The 17,066-nt window shown below is 44.8% G+C and overlaps 1 protein-coding gene across 1 annotated transcript in view; it reads right to left on the bottom strand.

Annotated features, from left to right (window-relative positions):
• Positions 1 to 1,964: 1,964 nt before the first annotated feature.
• The window catches only part of AGBL3 (AGBL carboxypeptidase 3), a 136,488-nt gene continuing 121,386 nt past the window's right edge, over positions 1,965 to 17,066 (bottom strand). Inside the window, exons 24-25 of the mRNA XM_056517705.1 lie at positions 6,384 to 6,445; positions 1,965 to 2,101 (exon numbers count right to left, since the gene is read on the bottom strand). Coding sequence (XP_056373680.1) covers positions 6,405 to 6,445 — 41 coding nt within the window. The 3' untranslated portion in view covers positions 1,965 to 2,101; positions 6,384 to 6,404. The remainder of the gene's footprint in view (positions 2,102 to 6,383; positions 6,446 to 17,066) is intronic.

The raw sequence follows: 17,066 nt of genomic DNA, 5'->3' as shown, positions 1-17,066 counted from the left end.
ATATTAGGTAAGAAGAGAATATAAAACACAAGTTCCTCCAGAGTCTACAAATTCCAATAAACACACAAAAAAAAAAAAAAAGAACATTGTCCTATCGAAACACTTGAAAGGGTTTGTCCACAGTCTGGGGGGTGTCAGTGGTCACATGATAAAGTCACGTGACTCCATCTATTAAAGGGGTACTCCAGTGGAAAACTTTTTATTTTTTTTTTAAATCAACTGGTGCCAGGAAGTTAAACAGATTTGTAAATTACTGCTATTAAAAAATCTTAATCCTTTCAGTACTTATTAGCTGCTGATTACTGCAGAGGAAATTCTTTTCTTTTTGGAACACAGAGCTCTCTGCTGACATCATGACCGCAGTTCTCTCTGCTGACATCTCTGTCCATTTTAGGAACTGTCCAGAGCAGCATATGTTTGCTATGGGGATTTTCTCCTACTCTGGACAGTTCTTAAAATGGACAGAGATGTCAGCAGAGAGCTCTGTGTTCCGAAAAGAATTTCCTCTGTAGTATTCAGCAGCTAATAAGTACTGGAAGGGTAAAGATTTTTTTAATAGAAGTAATTTACAAATCTGTTTAACTTTATGGCACCAGTTGATTTAAAAAAAAAAATAATTCCACTGGAGTACCCCTTTAAAGGGAAAAAAAAACAACTGATCCCATTACAAAGGTGGGACCCCGCAATCTCCGGCATGGCACCCCAGTTATCCGTGCAAGGAACAAGCTCAGCTCCATGCTGGATGACGGGGGACTATAGCCGCTACACCCCCTCCGTTCATGTCTATGGGAGGAGGCGTGACGGCTACCTACTAGCCATAACACCCCCGCCCATTGACATGAATAGAGTGGGTGTGGCGTGACGAAAGCGGAAGCCCCGGACACTGCCGCTGCAATCCCTGAGATCGCAGGGGTCCACAGCGGCGGGATCCTGGGGATCAGACATCTAAGTTTTTCGGTGGAGTACACCTTTAAGGGTGTTTCAGGCTATTTTGTAGGTGTTACTGGGAAGGCCCGCCTTCTTGCTAAGGGGGAAGAAAGCTGGATGGCCCCGCCCATGAGGAACAACCACACAACATCTTATTCTTTGGCACAACTCCATAAGCCCCACCACCTGGGTTCATTGAGAAGGACAGACAGGAGCTCGGCTATGTATACAGTATTCAGGCACTACATAATGAACCTATTATAAAACACTCATTTTCCAAAGGTTAATACCAAAATGTTGTCTATAAAGTGCAATCCAGCGTCATATTCAGTGTCATATATACCCATACGGTAAGAGGAGGTAGACAACTCGCTGTCTTCATTGTTCCGGCACCTTCCGTCTGTGTAGTATGAAGATGTCGTCTCTATGACAGCTCAGAATGTCATGTGACTACTTCAGGCTATGGTCTATGTATGAAGAAGGTGGGCACTCAGACAGTCGGGTGGACCGTGCCAACTTCTACTCCAGTGCAGTTCCGGCCTAGGCCATCAGGAAAGAAAGGTCCTCGAGGGCGTGGCCCCCGGTTTTAGACGTTGATATCACATTGTTGAGTCTTATGTACCAACTTATGAGACAAGACTGGAGAGATAACCCACTGATGGCCAACACCAGAGCCAAGAAACCGAGAGTCACATGGGAAAGGTCAAACTGGTCCCAGGTAAGGAAGAGGTGAGTGCCTGTCCCTAAGACAAGTCCCACCAGGCTGAAGACATTTAGGCCCAGTTGAAATTTCCACAAGATGTCCTCCTTGAGCCACTGAGCTAAGGGCAAACATGCGAGGCCCATGGCTACGAAGACCAGTGAAGAGTACGTCAAGATGAGGGAAACGGTGAGTCCATGGGGGAAGGATATTCCTGCCAAGTGCAGGTCCTCGAATTGGGTGACACAGTGACAGTCATCGCCCGTAGTCGTGTTTCGTGTGCAGTAGTTGTAGAAACCGATTTTCTTGCAGCCATTGACATAAATGTTTCCACCTTCGATCATCAAGGAGTAAACTAGAAGAAGAAAAACCAGGATCTGAACCAAGATGGTCGCGTATCCCAGACATCGAGGGTTTAGACACGTCTTCCTCCACCCGACCATCCTGTCCTCCACCACCAAGAAGATCCAACCCCTATGGAGGGAACAGAACATCCTATGTAAATATTGGGGTCATAGGATCCTATACTAAACCATTATATCAACTGCTAGCCCCACCCCCTGTAATGATAATGAGATGACACTGGTGACCCCGCCCTCTAATGATAATGAGATGACTCTGCTGACCCCGCCCTCTAATGATAACGAGATGACTCTGCTGACCCCTCCCTCTAGTAATAATGAGATGACTGCTGACCCTGCCCTCTAATGATAATGAGATTACTCTGCTGACCCCGCCCTCTAATAATAATGAGATGACTCTGCTGACCCCTCCCTCTAATAATAATGAGATGACACTGGTGACTCCGCCCTCTAATAATAATGAGATTACTCTGCTGACCCCGCCCTCTAATGATAACGAGATGACTCTGCTGACCCCGCCCTCTAATGATAATGAGATGCCTCTGCTGACCCCTCCCTCTATTGATAGAGATGACTCTGCTGACCCCTCCCTGTATTGATAATGAGATGACTCTGCTGACCCCTCCCTCTATTGATAACGATGACTCTGCTGACCCCTCCCTCTATTGATAATGAGATGACTCTGCTGACCCCGCCCTCTAATGATAATGAGATTACTCTGCTGTTCCTGCCCTCTAATGATAATGAGCTGACTGCTGACCCCTCCCTCTATTGATAATGAGATGACTCTGCTGACCCCGCCCTCTAATGAGATGGTCAGCTGACCCCGCCCTCTAATGATAATGAGATGATTCTACTGACGCCACCTTCTATTGATTATGAGATGACTCTGCTGACCCCGCCCTCTAATAATTATGAGATGACTCTGCTGACCCCGCCCTCTAATAATAGAGATGACTCTGCTGACCCCGCCCTCTAATAATAATGAGATGACTCTGCTGACCCCGCCCTCTGATGATAACGAGATGACTCTGCTGACCCCTCCCTCTAATAATAATGAGATGACTGCTGACCCTGCCCTCTAATGATAATGAGATTACTCTGCTGACCCCGCCCTCTAATAATAATGAGATGACTCTGCTGACCCCTCCCTCTAATAATAATGAGATGACACTGGTGACCCCGCCCTCTAATGATAATGAGATGACTCTGCTGACCCCGCCCTCTAATGATAATGAGATTACTCTGCTGACCCCGCCCTCTAATGATAATGAGATTACTCTGCTGACCCCGCCCTCTAATGATAACGAGATGACTCTGCTGACCCCTCCCTCTAATAATAATGAGATGACTGCTGACCCTGCCCTCTAATGATAATGAGATGACTCTGCTGACCCCGCCCTCTAATGATAACGAGATGACTCTGCTGACCCCTCCCTCTAATGATAATGAGATGACTCCGCTGACCCCTCCCTCTATTGATAGAGATGACTCTGCTGACCCCTCCCTCTATTGATAATGAGATGACTCTGCTGACCCCACCCTCTAATGAAAATGAGATTACTCTGCTGTTCCCGCCCTCTAATGATAATGAGCTGACTGCTGACCCCTCCCTCTAATGATAATGAGATTACTCTGCTGACCCCTCCATCTATTGATAATGAGATGACTCTGCTGACCCCTCTATTGATAATGAGATGACTCTGCTGACCCCGCCCTCTAACGAGATGGTCAGCTGACCCCTCCCTCTAATGATAATGAGATTACTCTGCTGACCCCTCCCTCTATTGATAATGAGATGACTCTGCTGACCCCTCCCTCTATTGATAATGAGATGACTCTGCTGACCCCTCTATTGATTATGAGATGACTCTGCTGACCCCGCCCTCTAATATTAATGAGATGGCTCTGCTGACCCCACTCTCTAATAATAATGAGATGACTCTGCTGACCCCTCCCTCTAATGATAATGAGATGACTCTGCTGACCCCACCCTCTAATAATAATGAGATTACTCTGCTGACCCCGCCCTCTAATAATAATGAAATGACTCTGCTGACCCCACCCTCTAATAATAATGAGATGACTCTGCTGACCCCGCCCTCTAATAATAATGAGATGACTCTGCTGACCCCTCCCTCTAATAATAATGAGATGACTCTGCTGACCCCTCCCTCTAATAATAATGAGATGACTCTGCTGACCCCTCCCTCTAGTAATAATGAGATGACTCTGCTGACCCCTCCCTCTAATAATAATGAGATGACTCTGCTGACCCCTCCCTCTAGTAATAATGAGATGACTCTGCTGACCCCGCCCTCTAATAATAATGAGATGACTCTGCTAACCGCGCCCTCTAATAATAATGAGATGACTCTGCTGACCCCGCCCTCTAATAATGAGATGACTCTGCTGACCCCGCCCTCTAATAATGAGATGACTCTGCTGACCCCGCCCTCTAATGATAATAGTGTATACAGGGCCCCCTAGAGGCCATAAACAAGTAACAAAACATTGAAACCTGCTCCACCTAAAGATTAGGGTGGGGGCAGAGTGCGGCGAGGACAGGTGAGTAGCCGGCCCCCGTACAGGAGATCACGGGGGCCCCAGCGGTCAGACCTCCCAGCGATCAGAGACACAGGATTTAAGTTTAATTTCCTCAAGAGTACCCCTTTAAATCCTTCAGCGACTTTGACCCTATCTTGTAAGGTAAATAATGGGTTAAAACAAACACAATAACTACCAGGGTGCATCACCACAGTGTGACCACCAGAGAGCAGCACAATACAGCAGAATTCTGAATGCAGCTCTTGATGTAAAGCAGTGTTCCCCCTAACTGTGGACCTCCAGCTGTTGCAAAACTACAACTCCCAGCATGCCCTGACAGCCGAAGGCACCTCCCAAAAGTGTTTCTGCTGAAGTGATGTAGCAGAGTCGAGTTTGTGTGCGCAAACAATCTACAGGTTTACACACAACCTACGAGACCAGTGGTCTTCAAACTGTGGCCCTCCAGCTGTTGCAAAACTACAACTCCCAGCATGCCCGGACAGCCAACGGCTGTCCGGGCATGCTGGGAGTTGTAGTTTTGCCACATCTGGAGGTCCACAACTTGAAGACCACTGTACTAGACTATCTTAAAGGGGCACTCCAGTGTTTAAGTCAAATGGTGCCAGAAAGTTAAACAGATTTGTAAATTACTTCTATTAAAAAAAAATCTTAATCCTTCCAGTACTTATTAGCTGCTGAAAACTAGAGTGGAAATTCTTTTCCGTTTGAAACACAGAGCTCTCTGCTGACATCACGAGCACAGTGCTCTCTGCTGACACCTCTGTCCATTTTAGGAACTGTACAGATTAGGAGAAAATCCCCATAGAAAACATATGCTGCTCTGGACAGTTCCTAAAATGGACAGAGATGTCAGCAGAGAGCACTGTGCTCGTGATGTCAGCAGAGAGCTCTGTGTTACAAAAAGAAAATAATTTCCTCTGTAGTATTCAGCAGCTAATACGTACTGGAAGGATTAAGATTTTTTAATAGAAGTAATTTACAAATCTGTTTAACTTTCTGGCACCAGTTGATTTAAAAAAAAAAAAAAAAAAAAAAGGTTTTCACTGGAGTACCCCTCTAAAGGGGTATTCCAGGAAAATAAACTTTTTTATATATATCAATTGGCTCCAGAAAGTTAAACAGATTTGTAAATTACTTCTATTAAAAAATCTTAATCCTTTCAATAATTATCAGCTGCTGAAGTTGAGTTGTTGTTTTCTGTCTGGCAACAGTGCTCTCTGCTGACATCTCTGCTTGTCTCGGGAACTGCACAGAGTAGAAGAGGTTTGCTATGGGGATTTGCTTCTAAACTGGGCGGTTCCCAAGACAGGTGTCATCGGAGAGCACTTAGACAGAAAAGAACAACTCAACTTCAGCAGCTCATAAGCACTGAAAGGATTAAGATTTTTTTTTATAGAAGTAATTTACAAATCTGTTTAACTTTCTGGAGCCAGTTGATATATATATATATATATATATAAAAAAGTTTCTCCCTGGAATACCCCTTTAATCTATATTTCTAGGACGATGAATACCCTACAGCCACAAGGGTGAAATGAGACATTTAGCTGTTACATGACGTAGAGATGAGTTTGTTATATGTTTCCTCTGCTACACGGTGAGAAGTCATTGGGTTCATCCGCAGGGTTACGGAAAACTCCATCCAAAGCAATGTGACACCACCGTGAGCCGCGCCGGGAGACAAACTCCGCTCTGCTACACGGTGCGGTTCTCTCCCTATCGGATTCCTGGAAGGTTATTATAGGTTGTGATGACTTCTAAGAAACTGAAACCTAAACCTCGCAGTGACTCAGGGCGTTACATGGGATTTGCACAGGACTGCTTACCTGAATATACGAGTTTGTCGCTCAACGCCGCAAGGCGTCGTCTGTGTCACCGGAGAAGAGACCTGCGGGGAAGAAAGAGTCAATGTTAACTGTTTCATCGCCGGACAGGATGGAAAAACACTGAAAGTCACTCATTACATTATACAGTCACCTGTGGCCCCTCACTCATTACATTATATAGTCACCTGTGGCCCCTCACTCATTACATTATACAGTCACCTGTGGCCCCTCACTCATTACATTATATAGTCACCTGTGGCCCCTCACTCATTACATTATACAGTCTCCTGTGGCCCCTCACTCATTACATTATACAGTCACCTGTGGCCCCTCACTCATTACATTATATAGTCACCTGTGGCCCCTCACTCATTACATTATACAGTCACCTGTGGCCCCTCACTCATTACATTATACAGTCACCTGTGGCCCCTCACTCATTACATTATACAGTCACCTGTGGCCCCTCACTCATTACATTATATAGTCTCCTGTGGCCCCTCACTCATTACATTATACAGTCACCTGTGGCCCCTCACTCGTTACATTATATAGTCTCCTGTGGCCCCTCACTAATTACATTATACAGTCACCTGTGGCCCCTCACTCATTACATTATACAGTCACCTGTGGCCCCTCACTCATTACATTATATAGTCACCTGTGGCCCCTCACTCATTACATTATATAGTCACCTGTGGCCCCTCACTCATTACATTATACAGTCACCTGTGGCCCCTCACTCATTACATTATATAGTCACCTGTGGCCCCTCACTCATTACATTATACAGTCACCTGTGGCCCCTCACTCATTACATTATATAGTCTCCTGTGGCCCCTCACTCTTTACATTATACAGTCACCTGTGGCCCCTCACTCATTACATTATACAGTCACCTGTGGCCCCTCACTCATTACATTATACAGTCACCTGTGGCCCCTCACTCATTACATTATACAGTCACCTGTGGCCCCTCACTCATTACATTATATAGTCACCTGTGGCCCCTCACTCATTACATTATATAGTCACCTGTGGCCCCTCACTCATTACATTATACAGTCACCTGTGGCCCCTCACTCATTACATTATACAGTCACCTGTGGCCCCTCACTCATTACATTATACAGTCACCTGTGGCCCCTCACTCATTACATTATATAGTCACCTGTGGCCCCTCACTCATTACATTATATAGTCACCTGTGGCCCCTCACTCATTACATTATATAGTCACCTGTGGCCCCTCACTCATTACATTATACAGTCACCTGTGGCCCCTCACTCATTACATTATACAGTCACCTGTGGCCCCTCACTCATTACATTATACAGTCACCTGTGGCCCCTCACTCATTACATTATACAGTCACCTGTGGCCCCTCATTACATTATACAGTCACCTGTGGCCCCTCACTCATTACATTATACAGTCACCTGTGGCCCCTCACTCATTACATTATACAGTCACCTGTGTCCCCTCACTCATTACATTATACAGTCACCTGTGGCCCCTCACTCATTACATTATATAGTCACCTGTGGCCCCTCACTCATTACATTATATAGTCTCCTGTGGCCCCTCACTCGTTACATTATACAGTCACCTGTGGCCCCTCACTCATTACATTATACAGTCACCTGTGGCCCCTCACTCATTACATTATACAGTCACCTGTGGCCCCTCACTCAATACATTATATAGTCACCTGTGGCCCCTCACTCATTACATTATACAGTCACCTGTGGCCCCTCACTCATTACATTATATAGTCACCTGTGGCCCCTCACTCATTACATTATATAGTCACCTGTGGCCCCTCACTCATTACATTATACAGTCACCTGTGGCCCCTCACTCATTACATTATACAGTCACCTGTGGCCCCTCACTCATTACATTATACAGTCACCTGTGGCCCCTCACTCAATACATTATATAGTCACCTGTGGCCCCTCACTCATTACATTATACAGTCACCTGTGGCCCCTCACTCATTACATTATACAGTCACCTGTGGCCCCTCACTCATTACATTATATAGTCTCCTGTGGCCCCTCACTCATTACATTATACACTCACCTGTGGCCCCTCACTCATTACATTATATAGTCACCTGTGGCCCCTCACTCATTACATTATACAGTCACCTGTGGCCCCTCACTCATTACATTATACAGTCACCTGTGGCCCCTCACTCATTACATTATACAGTCACCTGTGTCCCCTCACTCATTACATTATACAGTCACCTGTGGCCCCTCACTCATTACATTATATAGTCTCCTGTGGCCCCTCACTCGTTACATTATACAGTCACCTGTGGCCCCTCACTCATTACATTATACAGTCACCTGTGGCCCCTCACTCATTACATTATACAGTCACCTGTGGCCCCTCACTCAATACATTATATAGTCTCCTGTGGCCCCTCACTCGTTACATTATACAGTCACCTGTGGCCCCTCACTCATTACATTATACAGTCACCTGTGGCCCCTCACTCATTACATTATACAGTCACCTGTGGCCCCTCACTCAATACATTATATAGTCACCTGTGGCCCCTCACTCATTACATTATACAGTCACCTGTGGCCCCTCACTCATTACATTATACAGTCACCTGTGGCCCCTCACTCAATACATTATATAGTCACCTGTGGCCCCTCACTCATTACATTATACAGTCACCTGTGGCCCCTCACTCATTACATTATACAGTCACCTGTGGCCCCTCACTCATTACATTATACAGTCACCTGTGGCCCCTCACTCAATACATTATATAGTCACCTGTGGCCCCTCACTCATTACATTATACAGTCACCTGTGGCCCCTCACTCATTACATTATACAGTCACCTGTGGCCCCTCACTCATTACATTATATAGTCTCCTGTGGCCCCTCACTCATTACATTATACACTCACCTGTGGCCCCTCACTCATTACATTATATAGTCACCTGTGGCCCCTCACTCATTACATTATATAGTCTCCTGTGGCCCCTCACTCATTACATTATACAGTCACCTGTGGCCCCTCACTCGTTACATTATACAGTCACCTGTGGCCCCTCACTCGTTACATTATATAGTCACCTGTGGCCCCTCACTCATTACATTATATAGTCTCCTGTGGCCCCTCACTCATTACATTATACAGTCACCTGTGGCCCCTCACTCATTACATTATACAGTCACCTGTGGCCCCTCACTCGTTACATTATATAGTCACCTGTGGCCCCTCACTCATTACATTATATAGTCTCCTGTGGCCCCTCACTCATTACATTATACAGTCACCTGTGGCCCCTCACTCAATACATTATATAGTCACCTGTGGCCCCTCACTCATTACATTATACAGTCACCTGTGGCCCCTCACTCATTACATTATACAGTCACCTGTGGCCCCTCACTCAATACATTATATAGTCACCTGTGGCCCCTCACTCATTACATTATACAGTCACCTGTGGCCCCTCACTCATTACATTATACAGTCACCTGTGGCCCCTCACTCATTACATTATACAGTCACCTGTGGCCCCTCACTCAATACATTATATAGTCACCTGTGGCCCCTCACTCATTACATTATACAGTCACCTGTGGCCCCTCACTCATTACATTATACAGTCACCTGTGGCCCCTCACTCATTACATTATATAGTCTCCTGTGGCCCCTCACTCATTACATTATACACTCACCTGTGGCCCCTCACTCGTTACATTATATAGTCACCTGTGGCCCCTCACTCATTACATTATATAGTCTCCTGTGGCCCCTCACTCATTACATTATACAGTCACCTGTGGCCCCTCACTCATTACATTATATAGTCACCTGTGTCCCCTCACTCATTACATTATATAGTCTCCTGTGGCCCCTCACTCATTACATTATACAGTCACCTGTGGCCCCTCACTCATTACATTATACAGTCACCTGTGGCCCCTCACTCATTACATTATACAGTCACCTGTGGCCCCTCACTCGTTACATTATATAGTCACCTGTGGCCCCTCACTCATTACATTATATAGTCTCCTGTGGCCCCTCACTCATTACATTATACAGTCACCTGTGGCCCCTCACTCGTTACATTATATAGTCACCTGTGGCCCCTCACTCATTACATTATACAGTCACCTGTGTCCCCTCACTCATTACATTATATAGTCTCCTGTGGCCCCTCACTCATTACATTATACAGTCACCTGTGGCCCCTCACTCATTACATTATACAGTCACCTGTGGCCCCTCACTCATTACATTATACAGTCACCTGTGGCCCCTCACTCATTACATTATATAGTCACCTGTGGCCCCTCACTCATTACATTATATAGTCTCCTGTGGCCCCTCACTCGTTACATTATACAGTCACCTGTGGCCCCTCACTCATTACATTATATAGTCACTTGTGGCCCCTCAATCACTGAAGTATATCAGTGTTTCCCAAGTAGGGCACCTCCAGCTGTTGCTTAACTACAACTCCCAGCATGCCCGGACAGCCGTTGGCTGTCCGGGCATGCTGGGAGTTGTAGTTCTGCAACAGCTGGGGGCACCCTGCTCACCCCTCGCTCACCACAGTAAGTCTCCTGTGGCCCCTCACTCATTACTTTATATAGTCTCCTGTGGCCCCTCACTCACCGCAGTAAGTCTCCTGTGGCCCCTTACTCATTACTTTATATAGTCACCTGTGGCCCCTTGCTCACCGCAGTGTATGTCTGTGGCCCCTCACTCACCGCAGTGTATGTCTGTGGCCCCTCACTCACCGCAGTGTATGTCTGTGGCCCCTCACTCACCGCAGTGTATGTCTGTGGCCCCTCGCTCACCGCAGTGTATGTCTGTGGCCCCTCGCTCAGCGCAGTGTGTGTCTGTGGCCCTTTGCCCCGTACAGGATGTTATACTCTGCAGACTTGTTTACCACCCAGTTCTATTCATAGGTCGTGTTGTTGCTGCGCGGTGTAGTGTTGCTGTGTTTGCAACTTTCTCTTCTATCCCAGAGACAAATACTTGAGGTTTTGCCAATAGGTCTATCCCTTCCCCCTCCCAGATCACAGATAAGAACAGTCAAAGGATAAACAAGACATGGGGAAACCCCTAAAATCCCAGGAGCTCTTTAAAAATGGCCGCCTATCTGTCTAGAACGCGTCAACGTCTGCTCTGGAGGGTTTAAAGGGGTTTCAAAAAAACAGCGCCACACCTCTCCTCAGTTTGTGTCAGGTATTGCAGTTCCATTGAAGTGATTGGAAGTTGAGTTGTAATACCACACACAACCTGGGGACAGGGGTGGCGCTGTTTTTGGATAAAAGCAGCTATTATTTTTTCTTTATTCTGGATAACCCCTTTAATATACACCTACTTATGGCATGAAGGGCGCCCCCTGCTGATCTGCAAACCTCACCAGGACTATAATACTGATAGACGATCAATATCAGATTGGCGGAGATCCCACTACCAGTCTCCCCTGCTGATCAGAGAGCGATACATCAGCTTTTTTTTTTTTTTTACCAGTCACAGCGCCATTCTTTGAGTAGTGGCTGCGTTTGGTATTGCGGCTCAAGTGAATGGGACTGAGTTGCTCTGAGCTGCAATACCAGGCACAACCACTGTCAAATGTGTGGTGCTGTTCCCAGTAAACAAGGGGATGCGGCCCTGGCTGGTAAGGGGTTCATTGATCTGATATTGATGGGTACATTATTGTAGTCATGGAAAATCTTCTCTATTAGGGACTTATAATATATCTGTAATGGGGAGAGAGCTATAGATTTCCCCAATCATATGGATAAATGGTAAAATTATTTCTGTCCGCAGCCTCCACCAGGGGGAGCTCCCTACACAAAGAGTCATACTGCTAGTACTGAAACTAAGCTAAGCTAAAAATCTGTATGCACTGAGACACCTAGTGGTGACTGCTGGGAAATGCTATGACTGTGTGTCTCCACTGCTGAACATATATATATATATATATATATAAATATATACGGTATATATATACCGTATATATATATATATATATATATATATATATACGGTATATATATACGGTATATATATATATATATATATATATATATATATACACATACACCCCTTAAAAACTAATATGAGTCAGGAAAAGTCAGCAAAGGGGCGAAGTCCAGATGTGTTTTGCATATAGAGCTGACGCTGCAGATGAGCTCCGGGGTGAGCGGGGGCGCTGTCAGCCAAGAACAGAGAAGCCAAAGTTCAGGTGCCTCAGACAACATTGCGTAACTTAAAAAAAAAAAATCTGCATTACAACCCCAGGCGGGGTAGAACTACAACTCCCAGCAGTAGTTACTTTGAAAAGTGTAGTTCTGGCCTGAGTATACCGCAACATTGTGCACTTGACACTGCTATATACAAGCAAAAATATCCTCCAAAAAGCCTTTTGTTAGAAAAAAAAAAAAAAGAATTAAAAAAATTTAAAATTTTTTTAAAAAAATTAAAAAAAAGTACAGAAAAATGTTGCAAAAAATAAATAAATAAAAAAGGCACATTTTATGGGGCGTAAATCCTTCAAAACTTTTGAAAACTGAAAGCAAATTCCTGATTTGCATAAAATACACACCCACATTACTTTCCGTAAAAGACAAAAAACAGTGCATGAAAACAGTTCAAATTGCAAAACAAAAACAAATTTTTAGGGGCAAAACATTTTTAGGGGCGAAAATCGACAGCAAATTCCTGATTTGCATAAAATCCATAAAAAATGGCCCCCAAAAAAAGAACAAAATTCTGTCAATCAAAAAAGTGCATAAAAATGTTGCATAGTAGATGCTTCAAAATACTTGCAAAATCTCCAGCAAATTCCTGCATAAAATATGTTAATAAATTAATAAAGAAACTGCATAAAAATGGTAAAAAATAAATACATTTTAGGGCATCAATTCTTCAAAACACAGCAAATTCGTGATTTGCGTAAAATAAAAACAGCGCATAAAAATGCAAAGAAAGCGCATTTTTTTATGCTTGAGAATTGCCAACAAATTCCTGATTCCACAAAATACCGGTATGTAAAATATTATGCCCCACCCCCCCCCAAAAAAAAAAAAAAAAAATAGTGAAATAAATCAATCAAAAATGTGCATGTAAATGGTGGAAAAAAGCAAATAGAAAAACAAAACATTTTGGTGGAAATGCTTTAAAACACCTGATAGCACATTCACGATTTGCATAAAATATTTAAAAACAAAAAGAAGTGCATAAAAATGGTCAAAAAAACAAAAACAAAAAAAAAGTTAATTGAAGAGAATTTAAACGCTTCGAAACACTTTAAAACGTATCCTGATTTGCATAAAATGCACCGAAAACGCCTACAAAACAATAAAAAGTGCATAACAATGGCACAAAGTGCAAAAAGAAATTAAAAAAAAGGCGTATTTTTCAGACTTAAATTACACTGTGTGAACATAGTCTAAAATAAAATACTTACATATATGACTATCTTCGAGGACAGTTACACATACAGGCGTCTACAACAAAGTATATACTAAGCAGCAAGGAAGGGGTTAATATCTAGGACAGTGGAGGGATAGTAAAGGTAGTAGTAGGGTAGTAAAGAAACTTGAGGATAGAATTAGAAGAACTCACGGTCTGCGGGAGGCGGCTGTGTCTTCTGCTGCTCTCTGCACCAATTCTCCTAAGTCATGTGACCTGTCAGCTGACTTGTTTACATACAGGAGCCCATAATCGGGGGAAATCCTGAGGATGCTGTGCACACCATGCCTGAGGCGGACTGTTATCTGTGTCCACAACACTCAGGTTTTCTGGGAGTTGTGGTGTTCAAAATGACAACTCCCAGCATGCACGAAAGGTCTTCAGATGTGAGGATATGCTAGGAGTTGTAGTTGGAAAGTCATGGATGCATTGTCCACAGCAGTGTTTCCCAACCAGGATGCCTCCAGCTGTTGCAAAGCTACAACTCCCAGCAAGCTGGGAGTTGTAGCTTTGCAACAGCTGGAGGCACCCTGGTTGGCAAACACCTACCTACTGGATGCTTTGTGGAAGATGATTGGATCATTGACCACAAGACAATTCCCAGCCAGTTTCTATGTAGAAGCTTCCAGAAAGGCTGAGGAAGGGGTCCCTGGTCCAACCCCCTTTTCCCCCAAAGGGTTGGACCCAAAACCAAGAAGTCTGGCTCCAGCCAGAGTAATGTGAGGAAGTCACCCAAATGGTTGTCTCCATTCCATGCTGTGAGGGCATATTTCTTAAAGTACCGGTTCCAGCTTCAAGATGGAGAATCTACTAGCCAGTAGTTGGTAAGCAGCTGAGCAAGGACCCTTCTGCGAACACTACTCTCTATGTGGACGTTCAGACAGAGTTAGTGCTGCGTGGCTAGACATGTCATGAAAAGGATTCTCAGCATACACCCTGGCTTCTCAAGTGTCAGAACAGGTAGCATCTTTCTTACAGTACCTGTTCCAGCTTCAAAAATAAGTACCTACTAGCCAATAAGCAGCTGAGCAAGGACCCTTCTGTAAACACTTATCTCTTTGTGGACGTCCAGTCAGAGTTAGTGCTTTGTGGCTAGACATCTCACGAAAAAGTTTTTCAGCGCATGCCCTGGCTTCTTCTCTAAGGGGGAGATTTATCAAAACCTGTGCAGAGGAAAACTTGCCCACTTGCCCATAGCAACCAATCAGATCGCTTCTTTCATTTTTCACAGGCCTTCATAAAAATGAAAGAAGCAAGCTGATTGGTTGCTATGGGCAACTGGGCAAGTTTTCCTCTGCACAGGTTTTGATAAATCTCCCCCTAAGTGTCAATACAGGTAGCCTGTTCCAGCTTCAAGGAGTATCTACTAGCCAGAAGTAGGGAAGGAGCTGAGCAAGGACCCTTCAGTAAACACTAATCTCTTTGTGGACGTCCATTTCGAGTTAGTGCTGCGTAGATAGACATGTCATGAAAAGGATCCTCAGCGTACGCCGCGGCTTCTCCTCTCAAGGGTCAGTACGGGTAGCACCTTTCTTAAAGTACCTGTTCTAGCTTCAAGAAGGAGTATCTGCAAGCCAGAAGTGGGAAAGCACCTGAGCAAGGATCCTTCTGTAAACACTTATCTCTATTTGGACGTCCAGACAGAGTTAGTGCTGCGTGGTTAGACATGTCATGAAAAGGATCCTCAGCGTACGCCCCGGCTTCTCCTCTTAATTGTCAGTACAGGTAGCATCTTTCTCAAAGTACCTGTTCCAGCTTTAAGCAAAGTACTAGCCAGTAGTGAGGAAGCAGCTGAGCAAGGACCCTTCTGCAAACACTAATTTCTTTGTAGACTTCCGGAGAGAGTTATAGCTGTATGGCTAGACATGTCACGAAAAGGTTCTTCAGCGTACACTCCGGCTACTCCTCGCAAGTATCAGTACAGGTAACATCTTTCCTAAAGTACCTGCTCCAGCTTCATAAAGAGTGCCTACTAGCCAGTAATGGGGAAGCAGCTGAGCAAGGATCTTTCTGCAAACACTAATCTCTTTGTGGATGTCCAGAGAGAGTAAGTTCTGCAGGAATAAGACACAGTTCATGAAAAGGTTCTTCAGAGTACGGCCCGACTTCTCCTCTCAAGTGTCAGTACAGGTAGCTGCCATCTCTCTGTTCTGTTCCGGCGTGCCTCTGATTGTGCATGAGTCTGAAAGACGCACACACAACTGAAAGCTACAATAGGGTTCTGGCACATGTGTCTGAGATCCCTGGGTGAGCCTCCCTTCCGTTGCAGACCTGACCTTAACACCCCTGTAGCCGGGAAAAGGGGAGCCCACTCTAGTCACAGAGTCTGAGTATACACTAGCACTCACTTTTGTGCAGTGACATTGCACTTACTTTTTCACTGATATGTGATCTATCACTGTCTTACTCATTCACACAGTTATGCGTCAGTCGTGGGCACTGCCAGCTATGGCACGGGAATACATATTCTGCTGTAATGCCGTAGTCACAATCACATATACTCCTGTGTCCATCACAGCAATATATTAAAGGGCCTTTCCGAGATGAGAACAAAATTGGTCAAAAACGGGGAATGCCGTAAAATAACATATATATATATATATATATATATATATATATATATATAAAAAGACCCATTACTCATCCGATAAATCCCCACCATTCCAGCACTGGTACACCACTGAAGATGGGGACAGCAGGAAGTACCATCACAGCATCAGCAGGGGACTTACCGGATGACTAATGGCTCTTTTACCGTTGTCAATTTGTGGCCTGTGGGAGGAGCCTATTTTTTTCAGCCACATCTGATCAGTATGATGGTGTGATGTCACCACTGAGAGGGACAGGATCCTGGAACTGAGAGATCTTGGTTTATTACCCCAGCAGATCACTACACACATGGGCCAAGATGTCAGCGCAGTTCAACGTTGGCTGTCCCAGTGGTTGACGACCAACTGGAATGACAAAAAGAGGTGCAAAGAGGAGAAACTCTGCATGGCTGGATGGCCAGATTGGAAGAATTAGAGAATGTTGCGGAAAAAAACCTTTTGCGGCCGCTGTTCCCGGTTCCAGTAAATTCAAGCAAGATGCTGAAATATGGTTCAAGTGCACTATGTTTATTGAATATTATAACCAATGACGCGTTTCGGAGGGACAGACCTCCTTCCTCAGGAGCCTATGTGGCCTGAACTTGCCATTATGGCCTG

This window comes from Hyla sarda, chromosome 4 (assembly GCF_029499605.1).
Source record: "Hyla sarda isolate aHylSar1 chromosome 4, aHylSar1.hap1, whole genome shotgun sequence".
In the NCBI taxonomy this organism is placed as follows: domain Eukaryota; kingdom Metazoa; phylum Chordata; class Amphibia; order Anura; family Hylidae; genus Hyla; species Hyla sarda.
Note: the sequence above shows the minus strand (reverse complement) of the source record. Positions and strands in the feature narration are given on the sequence as shown.